This window comes from Euprymna scolopes, chromosome 23 (genome assembly GCF_053919585.1).
Source record: "Euprymna scolopes isolate OS-2025 chromosome 23, ASM5391958v1, whole genome shotgun sequence".
In the NCBI taxonomy this organism is placed as follows: Eukaryota; Metazoa; Mollusca; class Cephalopoda; order Sepiida; family Sepiolidae; genus Euprymna; species Euprymna scolopes.
In genome coordinates this window covers 79,536,531-79,556,927 of record NC_136504.1, presented here as the reverse complement: position 1 = coordinate 79,556,927, position 20,397 = coordinate 79,536,531, and the positions used below count along the sequence as shown (strand labels likewise).

General features: G+C 36.7%; 1 protein-coding gene across 5 annotated transcripts in view; it reads left to right on the top strand.

The window, feature by feature from the left end:
- LOC145246036 (cilia- and flagella-associated protein 43-like) overlaps positions 1 to 20,397 on the top strand; it is a 456,783-nt gene that overhangs the window by 199,748 nt on the left and 236,638 nt on the right. For all 5 annotated transcript variants that reach the window (XM_080107869.1, XM_080107868.1, XM_080107867.1 and 2 more), the window contains exons 20-22: positions 10,783 to 10,887; positions 13,356 to 13,472; positions 16,813 to 16,863. In XM_080107869.1, coding sequence (XP_079963995.1) covers positions 10,783 to 10,887; positions 13,356 to 13,472; positions 16,813 to 16,863 — 273 coding nt within the window. The remainder of the gene's footprint in view (positions 1 to 10,782; positions 10,888 to 13,355; positions 13,473 to 16,812; positions 16,864 to 20,397) is intronic.

Genomic DNA, 20,397 nt, shown 5'->3' with positions numbered 1-20,397 from the left:
CAGACAAATCGCTGTTGGATTTTAATCTACTGTTGGGGATTGATGCCTTAGTTGCAGACAAATCGCTGTTGGATTTTAATCTACTGTTGGGGATCGATGCCTTAGTTGCAGACAAATCGCTGTTGGATTTTAATCTACTGTTGGGGATTGATGCCTTAGTTGCACACAAATCGCTGTTGGATTTTAATCTACTGTTGGGGATTGATGCCTTAGTTGCAGACAAATCGCTGTTGGATTTTAATCTACTGTTGGGGATTGATGCCTTAGTTGCAGACAAATCGCTGTTGGATTTTAATCTACTGTCGGGGATTGATGCCTTAGTTGCAGACAAATCGCTGTTGGATTTTAATCTACTGTCGGGGATTGATGCCTTAGTTGCAGACAAATCGCTGTTGGATTTTAATCTACTGTCGGGGATTGATGCCTTAGTTGCAGACAAATCGCTGTTGGATTTTAATCTACTGTTGGGGATTGATGCCTTAGTTGCAGACAAATCGCTGTTGGATTTTAATCTACTGTTGGGGATTGATGCCTTAGTTTCAGACAAATCGCTGTTGGATTTTAATCTACTGTCGGGGATTGATGCCTTAGTTGCAGACAAATCGCTGTTGGATTTTAATCTACTGTTGGGGATTGATGCCTTAGTTGCAGACAAATCGCTATTGGATTTTAATCTACTGTTGGGGATTGATGCCTTAGTTTCAGACAAATCGCTGTTGGATTTTAATCTACTGTCGGGGATTGATGCCTTAGTTGCAGACAAATCGCTGTTGGATTTTAATCTACTGTTGGGGATTGATGCCTTAGTTGCAGACAAATCGCTGTTGGAGTTTAATCTACTGTTGGGGATTGATGCCTTAGTTGCAGACAAATCGCTGTTGGATTTTAATCTACTGTTGGGGATTGATGCCTTAGTTGCAGACAAATCGCTGTTGGATTTTAATCTACTGTTGGGGATTGATGCCTTAGTTTCAGACAAATCGCTGTTGGATTTTAATCTACTGTCGGGGATTGATGCCTTAGTTGCAGACAAATCGCTGTTGGATTTTAATCTACTGTTGGGGATTGATGCCTTAGTTTCAGACAAATCGCTGTTGGATTTTAATCTACTGTCGGGGATTGAATCCTTAGTTGCAGACAAATCGCTGTTGGATTTTAATCTACTGTTGGGGATTGATGCCTTAGTTGCAGACAAATCGCTGTTGGATTTTAATCTACTGTTGGGGATTGATGCCTTAGTTTCAGACAAATCGCTGTTGGATTTTAATCTACTGTCGGGGATTGATGCCTTAGTTGCAGACAAATCGCTGTTGGATTTAAATCTACTGTTGGGGATTGATGCCTTAGTTGCAGACAAATCGCTGTTGGATTTTAATCTACTGTTGGGGATTGATGCCTTAGTTTCAGACAAATCGCTGTTGGATTTTAATCTACTGTCGGGGATTGATGCCTTAGTTGCAGACAAATCGCTGTTGGATTTTAATCTACTGTTGGGGATTGATGCCTTAGTTGCAGACAAATCGCTGTTGGATTTTTATCTACTGTTGGGGATTGATGCCTTAGTTTAAGACAAATCGCTGTTGGATTTTAATCTACTGTCGGGGATTGATGCCTTAGTTGCAGACAAATCGCTGTTGGATTTTAATCTACTGTTGGGGATTGATGCCTTAGTTTCAGACAAATCGCTGTTGGATTTTAATCTACTGTTGGGGATTGATGCCTTAGTTTCAGACAAATCGCTGTTGGATTTTAATCTACTGTTGGGGATTGATGCCTTAGTTGCAGACAAATCGCTGTTGGATTTTAATCTACTGTTGGGGAATGATGCCTTAGTTGCAGACAAATCGCTGTTGGATTTTAATCTACTGTTGGGGAATGATGCCTTAGTTGCAGACAAATCGCTGTTGGATTTTAATCTACTGTTGGGGATTGATGCCTTAGTTTCAGACAAATCGCTGTTGGATTTTAATCTACTGTTGGGGAATGATGCCTTAGTTGCAGACAAATCACTGTTGGATTTTAATCTACTGTTGGGGAATGATGCCTTAGTTGCAGACAAATCGCTGTTGGATTTTAATCTACTGTTGGGGAATGATGCCTTAGTTGCAGACAAATCGCTGTTGGATTTTAATCTACTGTTGGGGAATGATGCCTTAGTTGCAGACAAATCGCTGTTGGATTTTAATCTACTGTTGGGGATTGATGCCTTAGTTGCAGACAAATCGCTGTTGGATTTTAATCTACTGTTGGGGATTGATGCCTTAGTTGCAGACAAATCGCTGTTGGATTTTAATCTACTGTTGGGGAATGATGCCTTAGTTGCAGACAAATCGCTGTTGGATTTTAATCTACTGTTGGGGATTGATGCCTTAGTTGCAGACAAATCGCTGTTGGATTTTAATCTACTGTCGGGGATTGATGCCTTAGTTGCAGACAAATCGCTGTTGGATTTTAATCTACTGTTGGGGATTGATGCCTTAGTTTCAGACAAATCGCTGTTGGATTTTAATCTACTGTTGGGGAATGATGCCTTAGTTGCAGACAAATCGCTGTTGGATTTTAATCTACTGTTGGGGATTGATGCCTTAGTTGCAGACAAATCGCTGTTGGATTTTAATCTACTGTCGGGGATTGATGCCTTAGTTGCAGACAAATCGCTGTTGGATTTTAATCTACTGTTGGGGATTGATGCCTTAGTTTCAGACAAATCGCTGTTGGATTTTAATCTACTGTTGGGGAATGATGCCTTAGTTGCAGACAAATCGCTGTTGGATTTTAATCTACTGTTGGGGAATGATGCCTTAGTTGCAGACAAATCGCCGTTGGATTTTAATCTACTGTCGGGGATTGATGCCTTAGTTGCAGACAAATCGCTGTTGGATTTTAATCTACTGTTGGGGATTGATGCCTTAGTTTCAGACAAATCGCTGTTGGATTTTAATCTACTGTTGGGGAATGATGCCTTAGTTGCAGACAAATCGCTGTTGGATTTTAATCTACTGTTGGGGATTGATGCCTTAGTTGCAGACAAATCGCTGTTGGATTTTAATCTACTGTCGGGGATTGATGCCTTAGTTGCAGACAAATCGCTGTTGGATTTTAATCTACTGTCGGGGATTGATGCCTTAGTTGCAGACAAATCGCTGTTGGATTTTAATCTACTGTTGGGGAATGATGCCTTAGTTGCAGACAAATCGCTGTTGTATTTTAATCTACTGTTGGGGATTGATGCCTTAGTTTCAGACAAATCGCTGTTGGATTTTAATCTACTGTCGGGGATTGATGCCTTAGTTGCAGACAAATCGCTGTTGGATTTTAATCTACTGTCGGGGATTGATGCCTTAGTTGCAGACAAATCGCTGTTGGATTTTAATCTACTGTTGGGGAATGATGCCTTAGTTGCAGACAAATCGCTGTTGGATTTTAATCTACTGTTGGGGATTGATGCCTTTGTTGCAGACAAATCGCTGTTGGATTTTAATCTACTGTCGGGGATTGATGCCTTAGTTGCAGACAAATCGCTGTTGGATTTTAATCTACTGTTGGGGATTGATGCCTTAGTTTCAGACAAATCGCTGTTGGATTTTATTCTACTGTTGGGGAATGATGCCTTAGTTTCAGACAAATCGCTGTTGGATTTTAATCTACTGTCGGGGATTGATGCCTTAGTTGCAGACAAATCGCTGTTGGATTTTAATCTACTGTTGGGGATTGATGCCTTAGTTGCAGACAAATCGCTGTTGGATTTTAATCTACTGTTGGGGAATGATGCCTTAGTTTCAGACAAATCGCTGTTGGATTTTAATCTACTGTTGGGGATTGATGCCTTAGTTGCAGACAAATCGCTGTTGGATTTTAATCTACTGTTGGGGATTGATGCCTTAGTTGCAGACAAATCGCTGTTGGATTTTAATCTACTGTTGGGGATTGATGCCTTAGTTGCAGACAAATCGCTGTTGGATTTTGATCTACTGTTGGGGATTGATACCTTAGTTGCAGACAAATCGCTGTTGGATTTTAATCTACTGTTGGGGATTGATGCCTTAGTTGCAGACAAATCGCTGTTGGATTTTAATCTACTGTTGGGGATTGATGCCTTAGTTGCAGACAAATCGCTGTTGGATTTTAATCTACTGTTGGGGATTGATGCCTTAGTTGCAGACAAATCGCTGTTGGATTTTAATCTACTGTTGGGGATTGATGCCTTAGTTGCAGACAAATCGCTGTTGGATTTTAATCTACTGTTGGGGATTGATGCCTTAGTTTCAGACAAATCGCTGTTGGATTTTAATCTACTGTCGGGGATTGATGCCTTAGTTGCAGACAAATCGCTGTTGGATTTTAATCTACTGTTGGGGATTGATGCCTTAGTTGCAGACAAATCGCTGTTGGATTTTAATCTACTGTTGGGGATTGATGCCTTAGTTGCAGACAAATCGCTGTTGGATTTTAATCTACTGTTGGGGATTGATGCCTTAGTTGCAGACAAATCGCTGTTGGATTTTAATCTACTGTTGGGGATTGATGCCTTAGTTGCAGACAAATCGCTGTTGGATTTTAATCTACTGTTGGGGAATGATGCCTTAGTAGCAGACAAATCGCTGTTGGATTTTAATCTACTGTTGGGGATTGATGCCTTAGTTGCAGACAAATCGCTGTTGGATTTTAATCTACTGTTGGGGATTGATGCCTTAGTTGCAGACAAATCGCTGTTGGATTTTAATCTACTGTTGGGGATTGATGCCTTAGTTGCAGACAAATCGCTGTTGGATTTTAATCTACTGTTGGGGATCGATGCCTTAGTTGCAGACAAATCGCTGTTGGATTTTAATCTACTGTTGGGGATTGATGCCTTAGTTGCACACAAATCGCTGTTGGATTTTAATCTACTGTTGGGGATTGATGCCTTAGTTGCAGACAAATCGCTGTTGGATTTTAATCTACTGTTGGGGATTGATGCCTTAGTTGCAGACAAATCGCTGTTGGATTTTAATCTACTGTCGGGGATTGATGCCTTAGTTGCAGACAAATCGCTGTTGGATTTTAATCTACTGTCGGGGATTGATGCCTTAGTTGCAGACAAATCGCTGTTGGATTTTAATCTACTGTCGGGGATTGATGCCTTAGTTGCAGACAAATCGCTGTTGGATTTTAATCTACTGTTGGGGATTGATGCCTTAGTTGCAGACAAATCGCTGTTGGATTTTAATCTACTGTTGGGGATTGATGCCTTAGTTTCAGACAAATCGCTGTTGGATTTTAATCTACTGTCGGGGATTGATGCCTTAGTTGCAGACAAATCGCTGTTGGATTTTAATCTACTGTTGGGGATTGATGCCTTAGTTGCAGACAAATCGCTATTGGATTTTAATCTACTGTTGGGGATTGATGCCTTAGTTTCAGACAAATCGCTGTTGGATTTTAATCTACTGTCGGGGATTGATGCCTTAGTTGCAGACAAATCGCTGTTGGATTTTAATCTACTGTTGGGGATTGATGCCTTAGTTGCAGACAAATCGCTGTTGGAGTTTAATCTACTGTTGGGGATTGATGCCTTAGTTGCAGACAAATCGCTGTTGGATTTTAATCTACTGTTGGGGATTGATGCCTTAGTTGCAGACAAATCGCTGTTGGATTTTAATCTACTGTTGGGGATTGATGCCTTAGTTTCAGACAAATCGCTGTTGGATTTTAATCTACTGTCGGGGATTGATGCCTTAGTTGCAGACAAATCGCTGTTGGATTTTAATCTACTGTTGGGGATTGATGCCTTAGTTTCAGACAAATCGCTGTTGGATTTTAATCTACTGTCGGGGATTGAATCCTTAGTTGCAGACAAATCGCTGTTGGATTTTAATCTACTGTTGGGGATTGATGCCTTAGTTGCAGACAAATCGCTGTTGGATTTTAATCTACTGTTGGGGATTGATGCCTTAGTTTCAGACAAATCGCTGTTGGATTTTAATCTACTGTCGGGGATTGATGCCTTAGTTGCAGACAAATCGCTGTTGGATTTTAATCTACTGTTGGGGATTGATGCCTTAGTTGCAGACAAATCGCTGTTGGATTTTAATCTACTGTTGGGGATTGATGCCTTAGTTTCAGACAAATCGCTGTTGGATTTTAATCTACTGTCGGGGATTGATGCCTTAGTTGCAGACAAATCGCTGTTGGATTTTAATCTACTGTTGGGGATTGATGCCTTAGTTGCAGACAAATCGCTGTTGGATTTTTATCTACTGTTGGGGATTGATGCCTTAGTTTAAGACAAATCGCTGTTGGATTTTAATCTACTGTCGGGGATTGATGCCTTAGTTGCAGACAAATCGCTGTTGGATTTTAATCTACTGTTGGGGATTGATGCCTTAGTTTCAGACAAATCGCTGTTGGATTTTAATCTACTGTTGGGGATTGATGCCTTAGTTTCAGACAAATCGCTGTTGGATTTTAATCTACTGTTGGGGATTGATGCCTTAGTTGCAGACAAATCGCTGTTGGATTTTAATCTACTGTTGGGGATTGATGCCTTAGTTTCAGACAAATCGCTGTTGGATTTTAATCTACTGTTGGGGATTGATGCCTTAGTTTCAGACAAATCGCTGTTGGATTTTAATCTACTGTTTGGGATTGATGCCTTAGTTGCAGACAAATCGCTGTTGGATTTTTATCTACTGTCGGGGATTGATGCCTTAGTTGCAGACAAATCGCTGTTGGATTTTAATCTACTGTTGGGGATTGATGCCTTAGTTTCAGACAAATCGCTGTTGGGTTTTTATCTACTGTCGGGGATTGATGCCTTAGTTTCAGACAAATCGCTGTTGGATTTTAATCTACTGTTGGGGATTGATGCCTTAGTTTCAGACAAATCGCTGTTGGATTTTAATCTACTGTTGGGGATTGATGCCTTAGTTTCAGACAAATCGCTGTTGGATTTTAATCTACTGTTGGGGATTGATGCCTTAGTTGCAGACAAATCGCTGTTGGATTTTAATCTACTGTCGGGGATTGATGCCTTAGTTGCAGACAAATCGCTGTTGGATTTTAATCTACTGTTGGGGATTGATGCCTTAGTTTCAGACAAATCGCTGTTGGATTTTAATCTACTGTCGGGGATTGATGCCTTAGTTGCAGACAAATCGCTGTTGGATTTTAATCTACTGTTGGGGATTGATGCCTTAGTTTCAGACAAATCGCTGTTGGATTTTAATCTACTGTTGGGGATTGATGCTTTAGTTTCAGACAAATCGCTGTTGGATTTTAATCTACTGTTGGGGATTGATGCCTTTGTTGCAGACAAAGAAGCTTGATGTCGTTTACCTGGTAAAGCACATTTTAGAAGTTTGATATGCTGCCATCTCGATTGATAGATGGATTTCAGTGTGACATATGATCGCTGTAACAAGGAATGGGCTGCATCATGGAAATGGGTCAACCGTTACTCTAACAGCAAAGTAAAGTGTGCCAGAAACTGTGGTGCCTGACCATGCAAGAGATGTCTATGAAAGCGAACTCCTACAGTAGCAGCAGAATGAAGGTGCCTCCATCCATTACTTGACTATTATGAATTAAACTTTTTTTGCATATGCACTCATTGCAGAAGAGTGTATACAAAAGAAAGTGGTGGTGGCAAGGAGTCAGTATGTCGTTTCTGGATGTACAAAATGTATATCTTCAAATCCATGTTGACAAAGTGTTGTGACCATTTCAAACAGTTATTTTTAGGGGCCAACACTTCTGTCTTATGCAGTTGGGATTTGGGCTGAATGTGATATCACTTATGAAATCTGTAATAGACGCTATTACGATCAAAAGTGCCACATTAGTGTCACATTGATGATATTTTTATTAATGAAACCCTGATTCCTGCGTTACATGTGTAACAGCATTTTTTTTTTTTTTTTTGAATTATGGTTTGGTTTGCAAGAATCCAGTATGACTGAGAGATGAAGCCAGAGTTCTTGACTTGCAAGTCTGGGAAAAAGATGATATTCTCCAATGGAAACGAGGAAATCAGATTCTGAAAATCCCTGATGTATTGACGCATCGATGTGTATTTTCTATTTGTGGGAAACTTCTTGGTCACTTCCTTGTATGTGAATTGTTCTGGGTGGCAGTTGCATTCATCAAGCATCTGGAAAGTAACAAAGGGCTGGGATGATAAGATCAAAAATGCATCTCTATGTCACATATTGGCAGAGATGCTGAGCAAAGTAAGAGAACTAAATCCTGTTGGAGGAAACTGGTGCATGGATGGTACCGAAATTACAGTCTAGGTGAATGTGAGTTGCTTAGCAACAGGAGTGACATTGGAAGCAAATGAAGGTGTCATTGAAGTTGCATGTTCACTGCATCCAATTAGCGAGGCTAAGCATATCAGTTTAGCTGAACTAGAGGCGGCACTCAAAAGAGTCAATCTGGCTCTTCAGTGGGAAGCGACAGTGTCACAAGTCACTAATTTGGTGTATGTGCATTGGTGGATTTCCTATATTTTGATGTGACACTTGCAAAGTCTCGTTAGACTGTGTGGATTGCATCACAAGAGTGCCATGTAAGTGGCTAGATCTGTTCAAGGAAGGAAGAGAGCCTGTGCTCAAGAGCTGCACAATTGAAGAAGATAAATGAATGAAGACCAGGTTGCTGACATTCATCATGAAAACAAACATCTGAGTGTAAAGCGGACCGTATACTTCACCAGATCAGTTGACCTGCAAGTGTCCAAAGAAATCGTCAAATTCATCATGAAAGCCTTCAAAGCATGTCAGTTAACAGATCTGGCATGTGTTCACTGGGAAAAAAGAAAACTTAGAATGAAGGACAACTGAAGCACACATAGCCCATCACAATGGTGAGAATTTTTCAACGTTCATGACTGTGGCTTCTCTAGGTTTGCAATTTGGCAGCCATTGTGCCAACAAGATGTGATCACTGTCATCCGGCAGTTGGAGAAGGCTTTTCTTGAGCGAGGCCTCCTCAAGTGGCCTCTGGCCTTTGATAAGTGGTGAATCCTATGTAAAAAAACTAAACAAAAATGGCCTGCCAATAGAAATATTGACCAATAATGCTACTGCATTCATTGGTAAAGACTTTAGAAGATTTGCTAAGAATTGGAATATGTATCTGCAGTTTCGATGTGCTTATTCGGCACGTGGAAATAGGATTGTAAAATGAAGTCATAGAGCCGTTAAGACTATCATGGCCAGGAGCAACTGTTCAGTAGTGGAAGCAGTATACTAGCAAAATGTCATCCTGAAGCTGATATTTCACTTTCCACAGGGCCACCATATCTGTGTGAATTGATGGGGTGCCTTAACAGCCTCTTACTAATGATACAGACATAACCATCATGAAGTGATAAAAGCGATTCTGAGGATTGTGATCATTTCGTCTAGTTGAAATGAATTCCATTAAGTGATTCTGATATCAGTAGCCTCCAAGTTGATTTTATTTTCAATGGTCACACAAACTAATGCTGAATTCTCATTGATCGTATGCAAATGAGACGATCTTGAGTTGCATATAAGCAAGATGTTTGATGAATGGTGGCGTTCGATTTTTGAGGAAGGTGAGCTGCACACATGTACTTTATTGAGGTGCGAAACTGGGAGAGCACAGTGCAGTTGAGACTATACAAATGATAGCATCAGTGAAAAGGGGTTCTGTCAATTTATTTAGATTACACAACTGAATGCAGATGGTGGATGTGCTCTCAGCACTGCCATAAGATTGAAGGCAGGTTGGCCAATATTTCATGAGTTGTTGCCTCAGATGACATCATATGCTATCCCTCTCTACATCCGGGTAAGTTGTATAGCAGTTGTGTCAGAAGCATCATAATATATGCCCTTGCTTGGCTCTCTGTTGCCCAGATACAAATCAGTGACAGATCCATGATCAAATAAATCTACAAGATGAAATCTGAACAAACTCAACAGATGATTTGCTGAAAGGCCTACACTTTGTCAGCATGGAGTTTACTCTAAAGATGAATCGATTTCTTTGGTATAATTATGTGGACTGTTAATCTTCGAGGATAAATCGTTGCAAACTCATAAATGCACTAAATCGCAAGAAGGTTAGCCAGCCAAGGAAAATTTGGTAACAGGTGATTGGACAAGATCGCATGCAGTGGAATTTAGAGACGGTTAAACCATGAGAGGTCAAGAGTGAGCTTGCTTAATATCAGAAAATGTTTGACCCCTAATCAATGAAAAAGTGACATTAAATGAATAGAAGAAAGAAATATTGTTTGAGTATCTCTAAATTTAAAACAATTATTTTAACTTCTATATTTTGTTTGATATTATTTAAACGTGTTTTTCTTCATAAGCATTTCAGTTTTGTGCATACATGTCTGCTTCCTCTTGAACACCAACTCTCGTATGTCGAGTTTTCCTCAATAACTCTGGATTTTTGTCAGTAACTTATCAGCATTGTCAGTAACTTATCAGCATTTCATAACGCCAACATACGTGATATTGGTTATGAGATGAACTATTATTAGCCGGCCTCATCCCGTGATATTTACATCCAGATATTTTGCAATTTGGAGACATCTGACCTGCTGATCTGTGAGAAATGGAGAGTGAGCTTGCGTAATATCAAAAAACATTTAGCCCTTGATCGACAGAAAAATGACACAAAAGAAGAAGAAAAAGGAAATTTTATGCCAGTCAGAAATGTGATATGAATTAAATAAAGCCTATTTGCATAACATATTTTTGAGTCATTGTTTAAATCGTATAAATAACTAACAGCATTTAATATTCTGCTTTATTGCTGCAGGTTTATGAAAAGATTGAACAAAAAAATCTTGGTAAACTATATGTGCAAGATATCATCAAAAGACAATGTTATGATGAAATGAAGGTCAAAGGCCGAAGTTTACAGGTAGGGCAACGTTTATATAATCTGACATAAGTTATGAAAATATATGTATAGCAATTAAGCTATGCAGATACTTCTACATTTCATTCCTGTAGGCAATCATCAGGCTAAAATGCATGGAATTTGGTTATGAGTCTTTTCACATATACATGTGCTTTTTAATCTAGCTGACTAACGAATCAGATTCTTTGTTATTCCATCCTGAGCACATATTGCCATTAGGCAATAGCAAGGTTTCATTTAAACAAAGGTTTGGCTGACTATTACTTCTTCTCATTTGTCCCGTTTTGTATGAAGTGACGCCCTTTTTTTTTTGTAAATGTGTCAAATTGATAGATGATGTTATTTTAACATGTGCTTAGAATGCGTTTTCTATGTCTAGTTGAAATACTGAAAATCGATACATAAAATATTATATTTCCTTATAACATTTTATGTTATCATAAAATAATAGTAATAATAATAATCATAATAACAATAATTATATATATATATATATATATATATATATATATATATATATATATATATATATATACAAAAAAGAAACACAAAAAGAAAATCTTTTAGAACTTAATGTGATTTCCATATGATTCTTCCTTGTCTATTTATTTTTTTAATTATATATTTTTTCTCCCCCGCCATATTCATGACATTTTTTTTTTCATCGGAATCTTTCCTCGATTTAGTTGTGTTGAGCAAGAAAAAAACTGGTTAGCTAGCCCTTTTTTATTTTTATTTTTGAAAATCAATCATGTTAATTGGTCTTTTTCAGCCTTTATATATATATGTGTGTGTGTGTGTGTGTGTGTGTGTGTGTGTGTGTGTGTGTGTGTGTGTGTGTGTGTGTGTGTGTGTGTGTGTGTGTGTGTGTGTGTGACTCAAATAACCTTGTAACAGGTGTTATAACCCAACGTCTGGTTTATGACTTCCGGTGGCGCATGTGTACATAAACAAATAATCAACGCAACAATAAAATGTATTGTTTTATTGTATACGTTTTCAGTGTCCCAATTGATTTTTTTTTTAATTTTAAATTAAAAGATATATCAAAATTTGAATTTAACTTTAAGTATTATGGTATCTGTTTAGGGCACATTTACCTATAAACCATAAATGGCAAATCACTTATAATGCAATGGCTGTAAGTTTTTTTTTTTTTTTTTCAAAAATAAATAATTATAAACAAAATGACTCATAGAAATTTATCTATATTCTTTTTTCATCTTATTATACTTTCATAGAAATGTTTCTGTCATGTCACAAAAAACTATTTTCTTTACGTCACAAGTGTCACGCTCATACATTAATTCCATAGCTAATATAACATACTAACCCAACGGGTCACTGGGAGTCTAGTATATATATACTATTTCATGTATATACATTTATTACAAGGCGATATAATATATTATGTACAGATTTTCAGTATTTATCTCAACAGTGCTCAATATGTGAGTAGAGCTAGGTAGTAAGTTATGAAAATATATTTATGCTAGTTAAGCTACACGGAGGTGTTCACATTTCATTCTAAAAAAGAATGGTCAGGCTAAGGGAGCTTCGTGATTTAAGGCTTTGAATCTCTATTTTGGTGTTACACCTATCTTTGGACAAAGAGTTATTGTCTGCCCATCAAATTTTTAAGTCGTGTGATCACTGTTATTAATTAGCGATGAAACACTGTTGATGAGTACTTTGACAATAACATGAATTGTTTGCACTTTTTTGCTGGATTGTAGATGGGATAGACGATGAGTTTATGATGCCATCATCAATGACAACTTTCTTTTAAGTATATATGGGGTAAGTTAGGTAGCAAATTTAGAACATATTCGTTTCAATTGTCCCTAGTACTAAACTAGTTATTAGTAGAGCTGGTATTTATAAATGATTTTTGAGTCTCCCTCAGAGCGAATTAAAGTAAGTAATGAATTAGGTCAAAGGTCGCAAAGACCAAAACATCGAGTTGTCGATGTCAGTTAAGCAACCCATATTTTGTGTTTTTGAGTGTGGAGTGCAGTACACAGAAATTCTCAGGTTAGTATCTGAGAACATGTAAAAATTTCTTCTTCTGCCTTTGTTAAACAAGGATATAGTAGAAGAAAAAGTCTGATATAACAGTTGCGGTGACTTTTGCTTAACATGATATGCACTGACTCTTCTTTTGAGCTCAGAACAGATTAAAATCTATTGCTTAACATGATATGCACTGACTCTTCTTTTGAGATCAGAAGAGATTAAAATGACACACTGACAAAACAGCACTTATGCCAGACGGTATGACATAACTAAAGTCACTTAAGTCAACAACTCTGTACACCATAATCCCATAAAACAACTTGCTTCATCGTTTAAAATTTTTTTCATGCTGTTATTGCTCGTTTTCAATTTCTATACTAAAAAGAAAATACCAAAAAACGTTTTGCAATTCATAAGCTCAATTTATTAAAGTATTTATTCTTTTCTAACAGGGATTCCTCGCTCCTCTTCGAGTGACCAACTTTCCACTGCTTGAACGATCTCAAACAATGTTAAACAACTTGGAAGTTTTTAAGAATCAGCGGACTATAGAGAAAGAAGTTGCTGCAGTAAGTTTTCTTAATATCCTTTACTTTCTTGTTTTAAAAAAAAAGGCATATCTCTACATCCGGGCTAAGTTATATAGCAGCTGTGTCAGGAGCATCATGATATTGTAACGCAGTGAATGCTGAGGCCCCACCCAGCCCTTTCTTGTCCATCTACAATATGATGACAGATCCATGATCAGATGGATTTGCAATGTGAAATCTGATCAAAATAAGCACATCAGATCAGCGGATTTGTTGAAAGTACCACACTTGATCAACATTCTAAGGATGAATCTATTTTGTTGGTATGATCATGTGGAACGTTTATCTTCCTGGATAAACAATGGCAGAAGCATGAATGTCCTAAATTGCAGAAAGACTTCGTATCAAGCGATTGAGAGTAGGATTTTGACACTGCTGACCCACTTGGCCAGTGTGTTTTGCATGATAAAGACATGCACATGCATACATATATATGTATATAAGACATACAAATGCACACACATATATGTATATAAGACATACAAATGCACACACATATATGTATATAAGACATACAAATGCACACACATATATGTATATAAGACATACAAATGCACACACATATATGTATATAAGACATACAAATGCACACATATATATATGTATGTCAGGCCTAGATTCTCTGAATGACTAAGACAAGCTAAAAAACTATGGTACTTTTACAAGTAAAAAGTCCCACAATACAACCAACCTATCGATATTATCATTGAATTAAGTATTGTTTATTCAACATTTGTACTAAAATGATATAATTGGAAAAATACTTGGTGCGATTTTTATGATAACAAAAATTTCAAATGTAATATTTTAATATTTTTCTTGTACGCATGATAGTGTAAACATCAGTATAAGATTTTTTTTATAATCCTGAAAATAAAAATAAAATAAAAAAATTGAAATTCAGGATCAAAAAGAAAAAAATAATTTAAAACATGGTATACTTTTTAATAACGATTAATTTAGACAAATGTGGATGGGCAAAATTGTAAAAAAAAAAATAAAACAAAAAGGAAACAGACAGGATCTGCATCCCAACAACTGTATTCTCTTTAATTATCGATAAATTGTTTTTGCTTATTTTTTCAGTGAATAAATTGCGAGTGTAATCAGTGATTTTAATTGACTTTTTTTCATGTACTTTTACTTTAATTTAAAAAGGATTAATTTAATTTATTGTTACAACACGTTTGAGAATAAATCGAGTCATCATGTACAAAGTAAATAAATATTCTAATTAAACCATCACTTTTTTTTATTACAGCAAACTAGGATTACCTAATTTAATGAATGTTTTTTATAATCTTCAAAAATACAGAAATCAAGTTATAATAATATAATATATAATAATGTTTCAATTCGTCTATAAATTTCAAAATAAAAGTGACTTTCTGGCATTTAGAGTTTTTGCACGACGCTTTGTTGTTTTGATTGTGCAAATCTGGATCTGTTACTAAACCCTCACTTTCAGGGGTTAATTAAGCTATTTTTGTACAATGCGTTTGTTTTTTTAAGTCAATATCTTAAAACTTTACTTTACTAATTATCTCTAAACATTATTCTCTATTGAAAAACTAATATTTATTTTTCAAGAAAATCTATAGAATATCAATATAGAAAATTGTACAATGAATTTATGAAAATTGTACAATGAAATTATGAAAATTGTACAATGAATATAGAAAATTGTACAATGAATTTATTTAACTTCAAAATTTAGCTGAACATTTCAGTTTCCAACGCCACCGTGTAAAAATATTTTTTTCTTTTTAGAGATTAATTTTGGGCTTTAATCTTTGAAACGCAATCAAAAAGTAGTCGAAAACCTACAAAAAAATGAGGCACTTCTGCATGTCAGTGACATGAGGCGAATGTGTTTATTTTACTTTCAAGAACCGCCGACAGATGTCACTTGTCAGCCAAAGAACAGGGGTCGATAACTCTTCCTTTTCTAAGAGTGCTTGCAAATTAAAATTATATTTTGCTACAACTTTCTGCACAAAAACAAAACAAATTACTCTTAAACCTCTATAAATGTTTCATGTTTTTAAATTATATTTTGCTACATTTTTATACAATTTTACCGTAAAAAAAAAAATTCTAAAAACAATCAATAAATGTTTAATGTTTTTATTATATTTTTTATTTTATTTTCAGTTATGACTCATTGAAAAAAATTATATTACTACATTAAAATTATTGATATATTTTTTATACAATAAATGTTTCGATTTTCATATTTTTGTGTTATTTATTTTTTATTATATATTTTTGCGTTATCGTAAACACTTATTTAGATTTGAGGTTCACATAATGTCCACTAGACGTTAGTTCTTTTTCGAAGAACAAGGTTCGATAACTTGTCTCTGTTGCTTATAATCACTGACATGCAGAAGTGCCAAAAATGATGATAAGCCAACTTTCAAAACTATGTCGTCTATCAGTTTCCACCATTAAATTGCGCATACCTTATTTATATATATAGTCATCCATATACAGTACTGTTTCACGGTTTCACAGCTCATCAGTGCGGCCAGACAAATAATTACCTCAAGCCAGGATCGAAACCGATCGCCCAAACGACAGTCGAAGCTTCTAACCATTGCACTATACGGCTGATGCTATGCGGGTAGTGAATTAACAATGTTTTGAAACTCTCCAAATACCTAAGCTCAATTTGTTTACACGAAGAGCATTGCTTAATATGCTAATGGTAATTTGTATATCACTTCCCAATATGCTCAACCTAAGTTAGGGAACATTATATATATATATATATATATATATATATATATATATATATATATATATTTTGTGTACAGAAAGTTGTTAGTTGAGACAGGTCATTGGTACCGTCGGTTTCAAGCCCGATAATAAGGCCCGTTTAAGGTATCCTTATCGAGCTCTCTTCAGCCAATATTCGTCTATCTTATAACCGGAAGTGTGAAGTATATATACCTATACCTATATACCTATACCTATATATATATATATATATATTATGCAATTACAAATTTCTGCAATTTATCTCAATTAATGTCATTTTACTTACAATCTATCCATGCTGACTACATTATTGAGGCCTACTCCAAAAACTGAATGCTATAAAATGTCGAATGTAAAATTAAGAATAAAAACATGAGCTGGGCAGGGTTCATCATTCAATCCCAAACAACGCCAGATCTTCTTTTTTGTATTACAACATTTTAATGATATTAGAAACTTTTAACTAAACCAATGAATGCAAAATGAAAGTATTTTGTATAATTCATTACTTTATAAATAAAATTAGTTTATATTTATTTTTTTTTCAAAATGACAGATTAATGAAGAAATCATGGATTCCTTCGCTCAACCGACTGTCAGTCCAACTGTGAGTATTTTAGTCTTCTCCCTTATTTTAGAAAAATTCTGTTTAACATTATTTTTTATTCATTAGGAGTAGTTACACAAGCCATCATCAAAGATTTCCCTTTAAGAACAACTTGTGGTGTTCTCTGGAGACTGAATGACAACAAGTCTCCCCAGATTTCCAGTACTCTCTACTTTTTTTGATAACCTTTACAAAAGAATTTGCATTATCGCAACAACTACTTACCATTGATTTCTCGTTGGCAGTGACTATTGGTCTTCATTGGAATTTGGGTGGCAGTAAGCCTTCCCAAGATCCCAGTCCTTTTTACACTCAACCAGCGACGATTTGGCTAGTGCTATCTCCTCAGCCTTTCCATCCTCCTTGTCCCTCCTCACTTATTTGGAGTGGTGCCAGTTTATGGAGACACACAAACACAAAACGGGGGAAGGTATCTTACAATTATAACAGTTTCTGTGTGTCCAGTTTGTGACTGTAGTTCATGTGTGTTAGTCTCCACATTCAAGGGTTTTCCTTAATATTTCTGCAGTTTTCATTATTGTTATCCGTTGTATCTCCTAGGCCATCTCTCTGATTCCAATCTCTCCCATTTTTTCAAAGTTTTTCGGTATTATTCCTAGTGCTCCTACTATTAATCGTGCTATCTTGACTTTCTTCATCTTCCAGATCTCTTTGAGCTCTCTGGCTAACTCTGTGTATTTGCTCCGCTTCTCTTTGATCTTCACTCTGTGGTTTGCTATAACGGCAAAATCTACAATCTGGCAGGACTTTTCTTTCTTGTTAACTATTATGATATTCGGCCTTTTTGCTTGGATGCGTTTATCAGTTTGTATATCCATGTCCCATAGGATCTTGTGAGTTTTATTTTCCAGTACTGCTTCATGTTTGTGCTTGTACCATTTGTTTTGGTGTTCAAGATGCAATCGTCTGCATAATTGCCAGTACTGCTTTCTCTACTTGATCGTGTTTATTTTTATATTGAGGGGGGATTAGTTTGCTGCATCCACTTATTATGTGATTTATTGTTTCGTCTCTTTGTCCAGAGAGTCTACATTTGATGTTTTCTTGTATCTTGTCAATCTTTGCTTTGATGTGGTTGGTTCTAATTGCGTTCTCTTGTGCGGCTGTTATTAGGGATTCATTTTCACTGTTTAGGATTCCTTTTTGTAGCTATTTCCAAGTTTTTTTGTTAGTCTCGTCTTTTGTAATCCTTATGAATCGTCTGTTTCTCTTCCCATTTTTCTTTCCTCGTCTTATTTCTCATCTCTTCTGTTTCTATTTTGCTTGTTTCTTCAGTGTCTCTTGCTGTGGTAATTATTCTTTCAGTTTTCTGCATTGTGTATTTTTCTAATTCTTTTTTTTTTGTGTTAGTTATGCAGTCTTTTATACAAACCTTCCTCGGTTTTTCCTTTTCACATAGAGTCGGTCAGTATCATCCTTTGGGTGTAGTGCATTGTCCATTGTCATGAGTTTCCTGGTATGATGTGACCTTCTTGAGGAACGATACTGCTCCCCATTGGGGAGATTAAAATCCCCTAAAACCCTGAGTAAGGCCGGGTAAATATGCTGAGATTGTCCGTTAAACATTGATTGAATCCCGGACAGCAGCAGATAACCTATAAAAAGGGACAAATTTATTGTGCTTTGTAAAAACAGACAGATATTTTTATTGTTTAAAACAATGACAGGAAATGTCAGAATAATGTTGAATGGAATCGGACATTTATCTGGCCTAAGGAAACACCTGCTCAGACGCCCGGGTTCCCTGAGTGACAGGGTTGATCTTTTGAGGGCGAGTGAGAGAGATTTAATTTTGGTCCCAGATTCACAAACTACGGACGACCTGTTGAAATGCACACACGCAAAGAAGTTGGATATTTCCCATTTGACGTGTTGGGTTCTGATTGGCTGGGAAGATTGTCCGACCAACCCCGTTACCTTAGTATAAAAACAAATACCTGGGCCGAATTAGACAGATTGAAGCCAGATCTCGAGAAAAACACATGCTTCAGACCCCCCCCCCCATCCATCCATCCTGACCGCCATCATAAAGAACAAAGAATAAGATTTTTGAAGAATCTTGATGTTTTTGGTATAATCAAACTGAACGATGTATATATGTAAAAACTTGTAACTTTTGTGAAATTAACTTTTTCCTAGTTAGAACCTCGGAGTCTGTTTTTCTTTCCAGGCATGCATGCAAGCTAATTGATTTTCAGCAAAATCGACATGAAACCTGAGACACTGAGAATTTATGTGAAGATTTCCCGGAAGAAGATGATCATGACCATTTCATTTTCGATGAGATCAGAGACCATCTGATGACCTGGTCGGGAGAGCCTTACATTTAAATTCGGATATCCTGGCTAAAGATTCTAGTTGTGTTTATTAGCATCTCTAATTCTGTCTTTGTTTTTGCAAACAGCTATAGATCACCCATGTACATTAGATGGTTCATTCTTTCATATGTATTAGTGAACTTGTACCTGGCTTGACATTTACTGTTCATCATATAATGAACAGTAAATGTGGTGATAGGCAATCACTTTGGAAGATTACTCTTTGTATTTTAATCTCAGTTATGTATTATCTATCAGCTGTCAGTTCAAGTCTCCAAGTTCTCCTTGCATTTTCTATCAAATTGATTATCTTGTCTGATATTTTGTATATTCTCAGGCATTCTATTATCCATGCTTGTGGAATCCTGTCATACGCTTTCTTATAGTTTATCCATGCCATGGCTAAGTTCTTTTTTCTATTTTTAACCTTCTTCAGGATCTTTTAGTCTATATATATAAAAGGGACACATGCCCTATTATATATATATATCTTTCGAGGTGGTGAGTCCAAGTGTTTCCACTGCATTGACTGGGTTTTGGTCTCTGAATCATAGTGATGGATCCAGGTTTCATCCTGTGTAATCAGTCTTTTGAAAAACTTTGACTCATCTTCTTGGCACATCTCTAAATTCATCCTTGAGCACTTGACGCGTTCTCGCTTCTGGAATGGTATGAGCAATCTGGGAATCCATCTGGCAGACACCTTATGCATATGCAAATGGTCATGAGTGATAGTTTCCACAGACCCTGTACTAATCTTGACATTTGGGTTATTTGGCGAATAGTAATGCACCGATCTTCCAAAATGGCAGGCTCAACTTGACCGACAGATGTCTCATCAATGGCAGAAGGGGAGGGGGGGCAGGTCTGGGAGCTGTTTCCATAGACTTCCGGCCATGTTTGAATTCAATGTGCCAGCGTTTTACAAGGTCATATGATGGAGCATTATCACCATAAGTTTCTTTCATTTCATCAAAAGTCTCCTGTGGTGTGCGTCCTTTCAAATACAAAAACCGGATCACTGTTCGACATTCAACAGGCTCTATTTCACACCTAACTCAGTTCAAATACCTGTAAAACAGAAACCACAATTATTTCAGAGCTGTAATTTGCCACATAACCCGTAGAGATATAAATCATTACACATGCAAAATTTCAGCTCGATCAGACAACTCGAAGTGGGTCAGGGGCATTA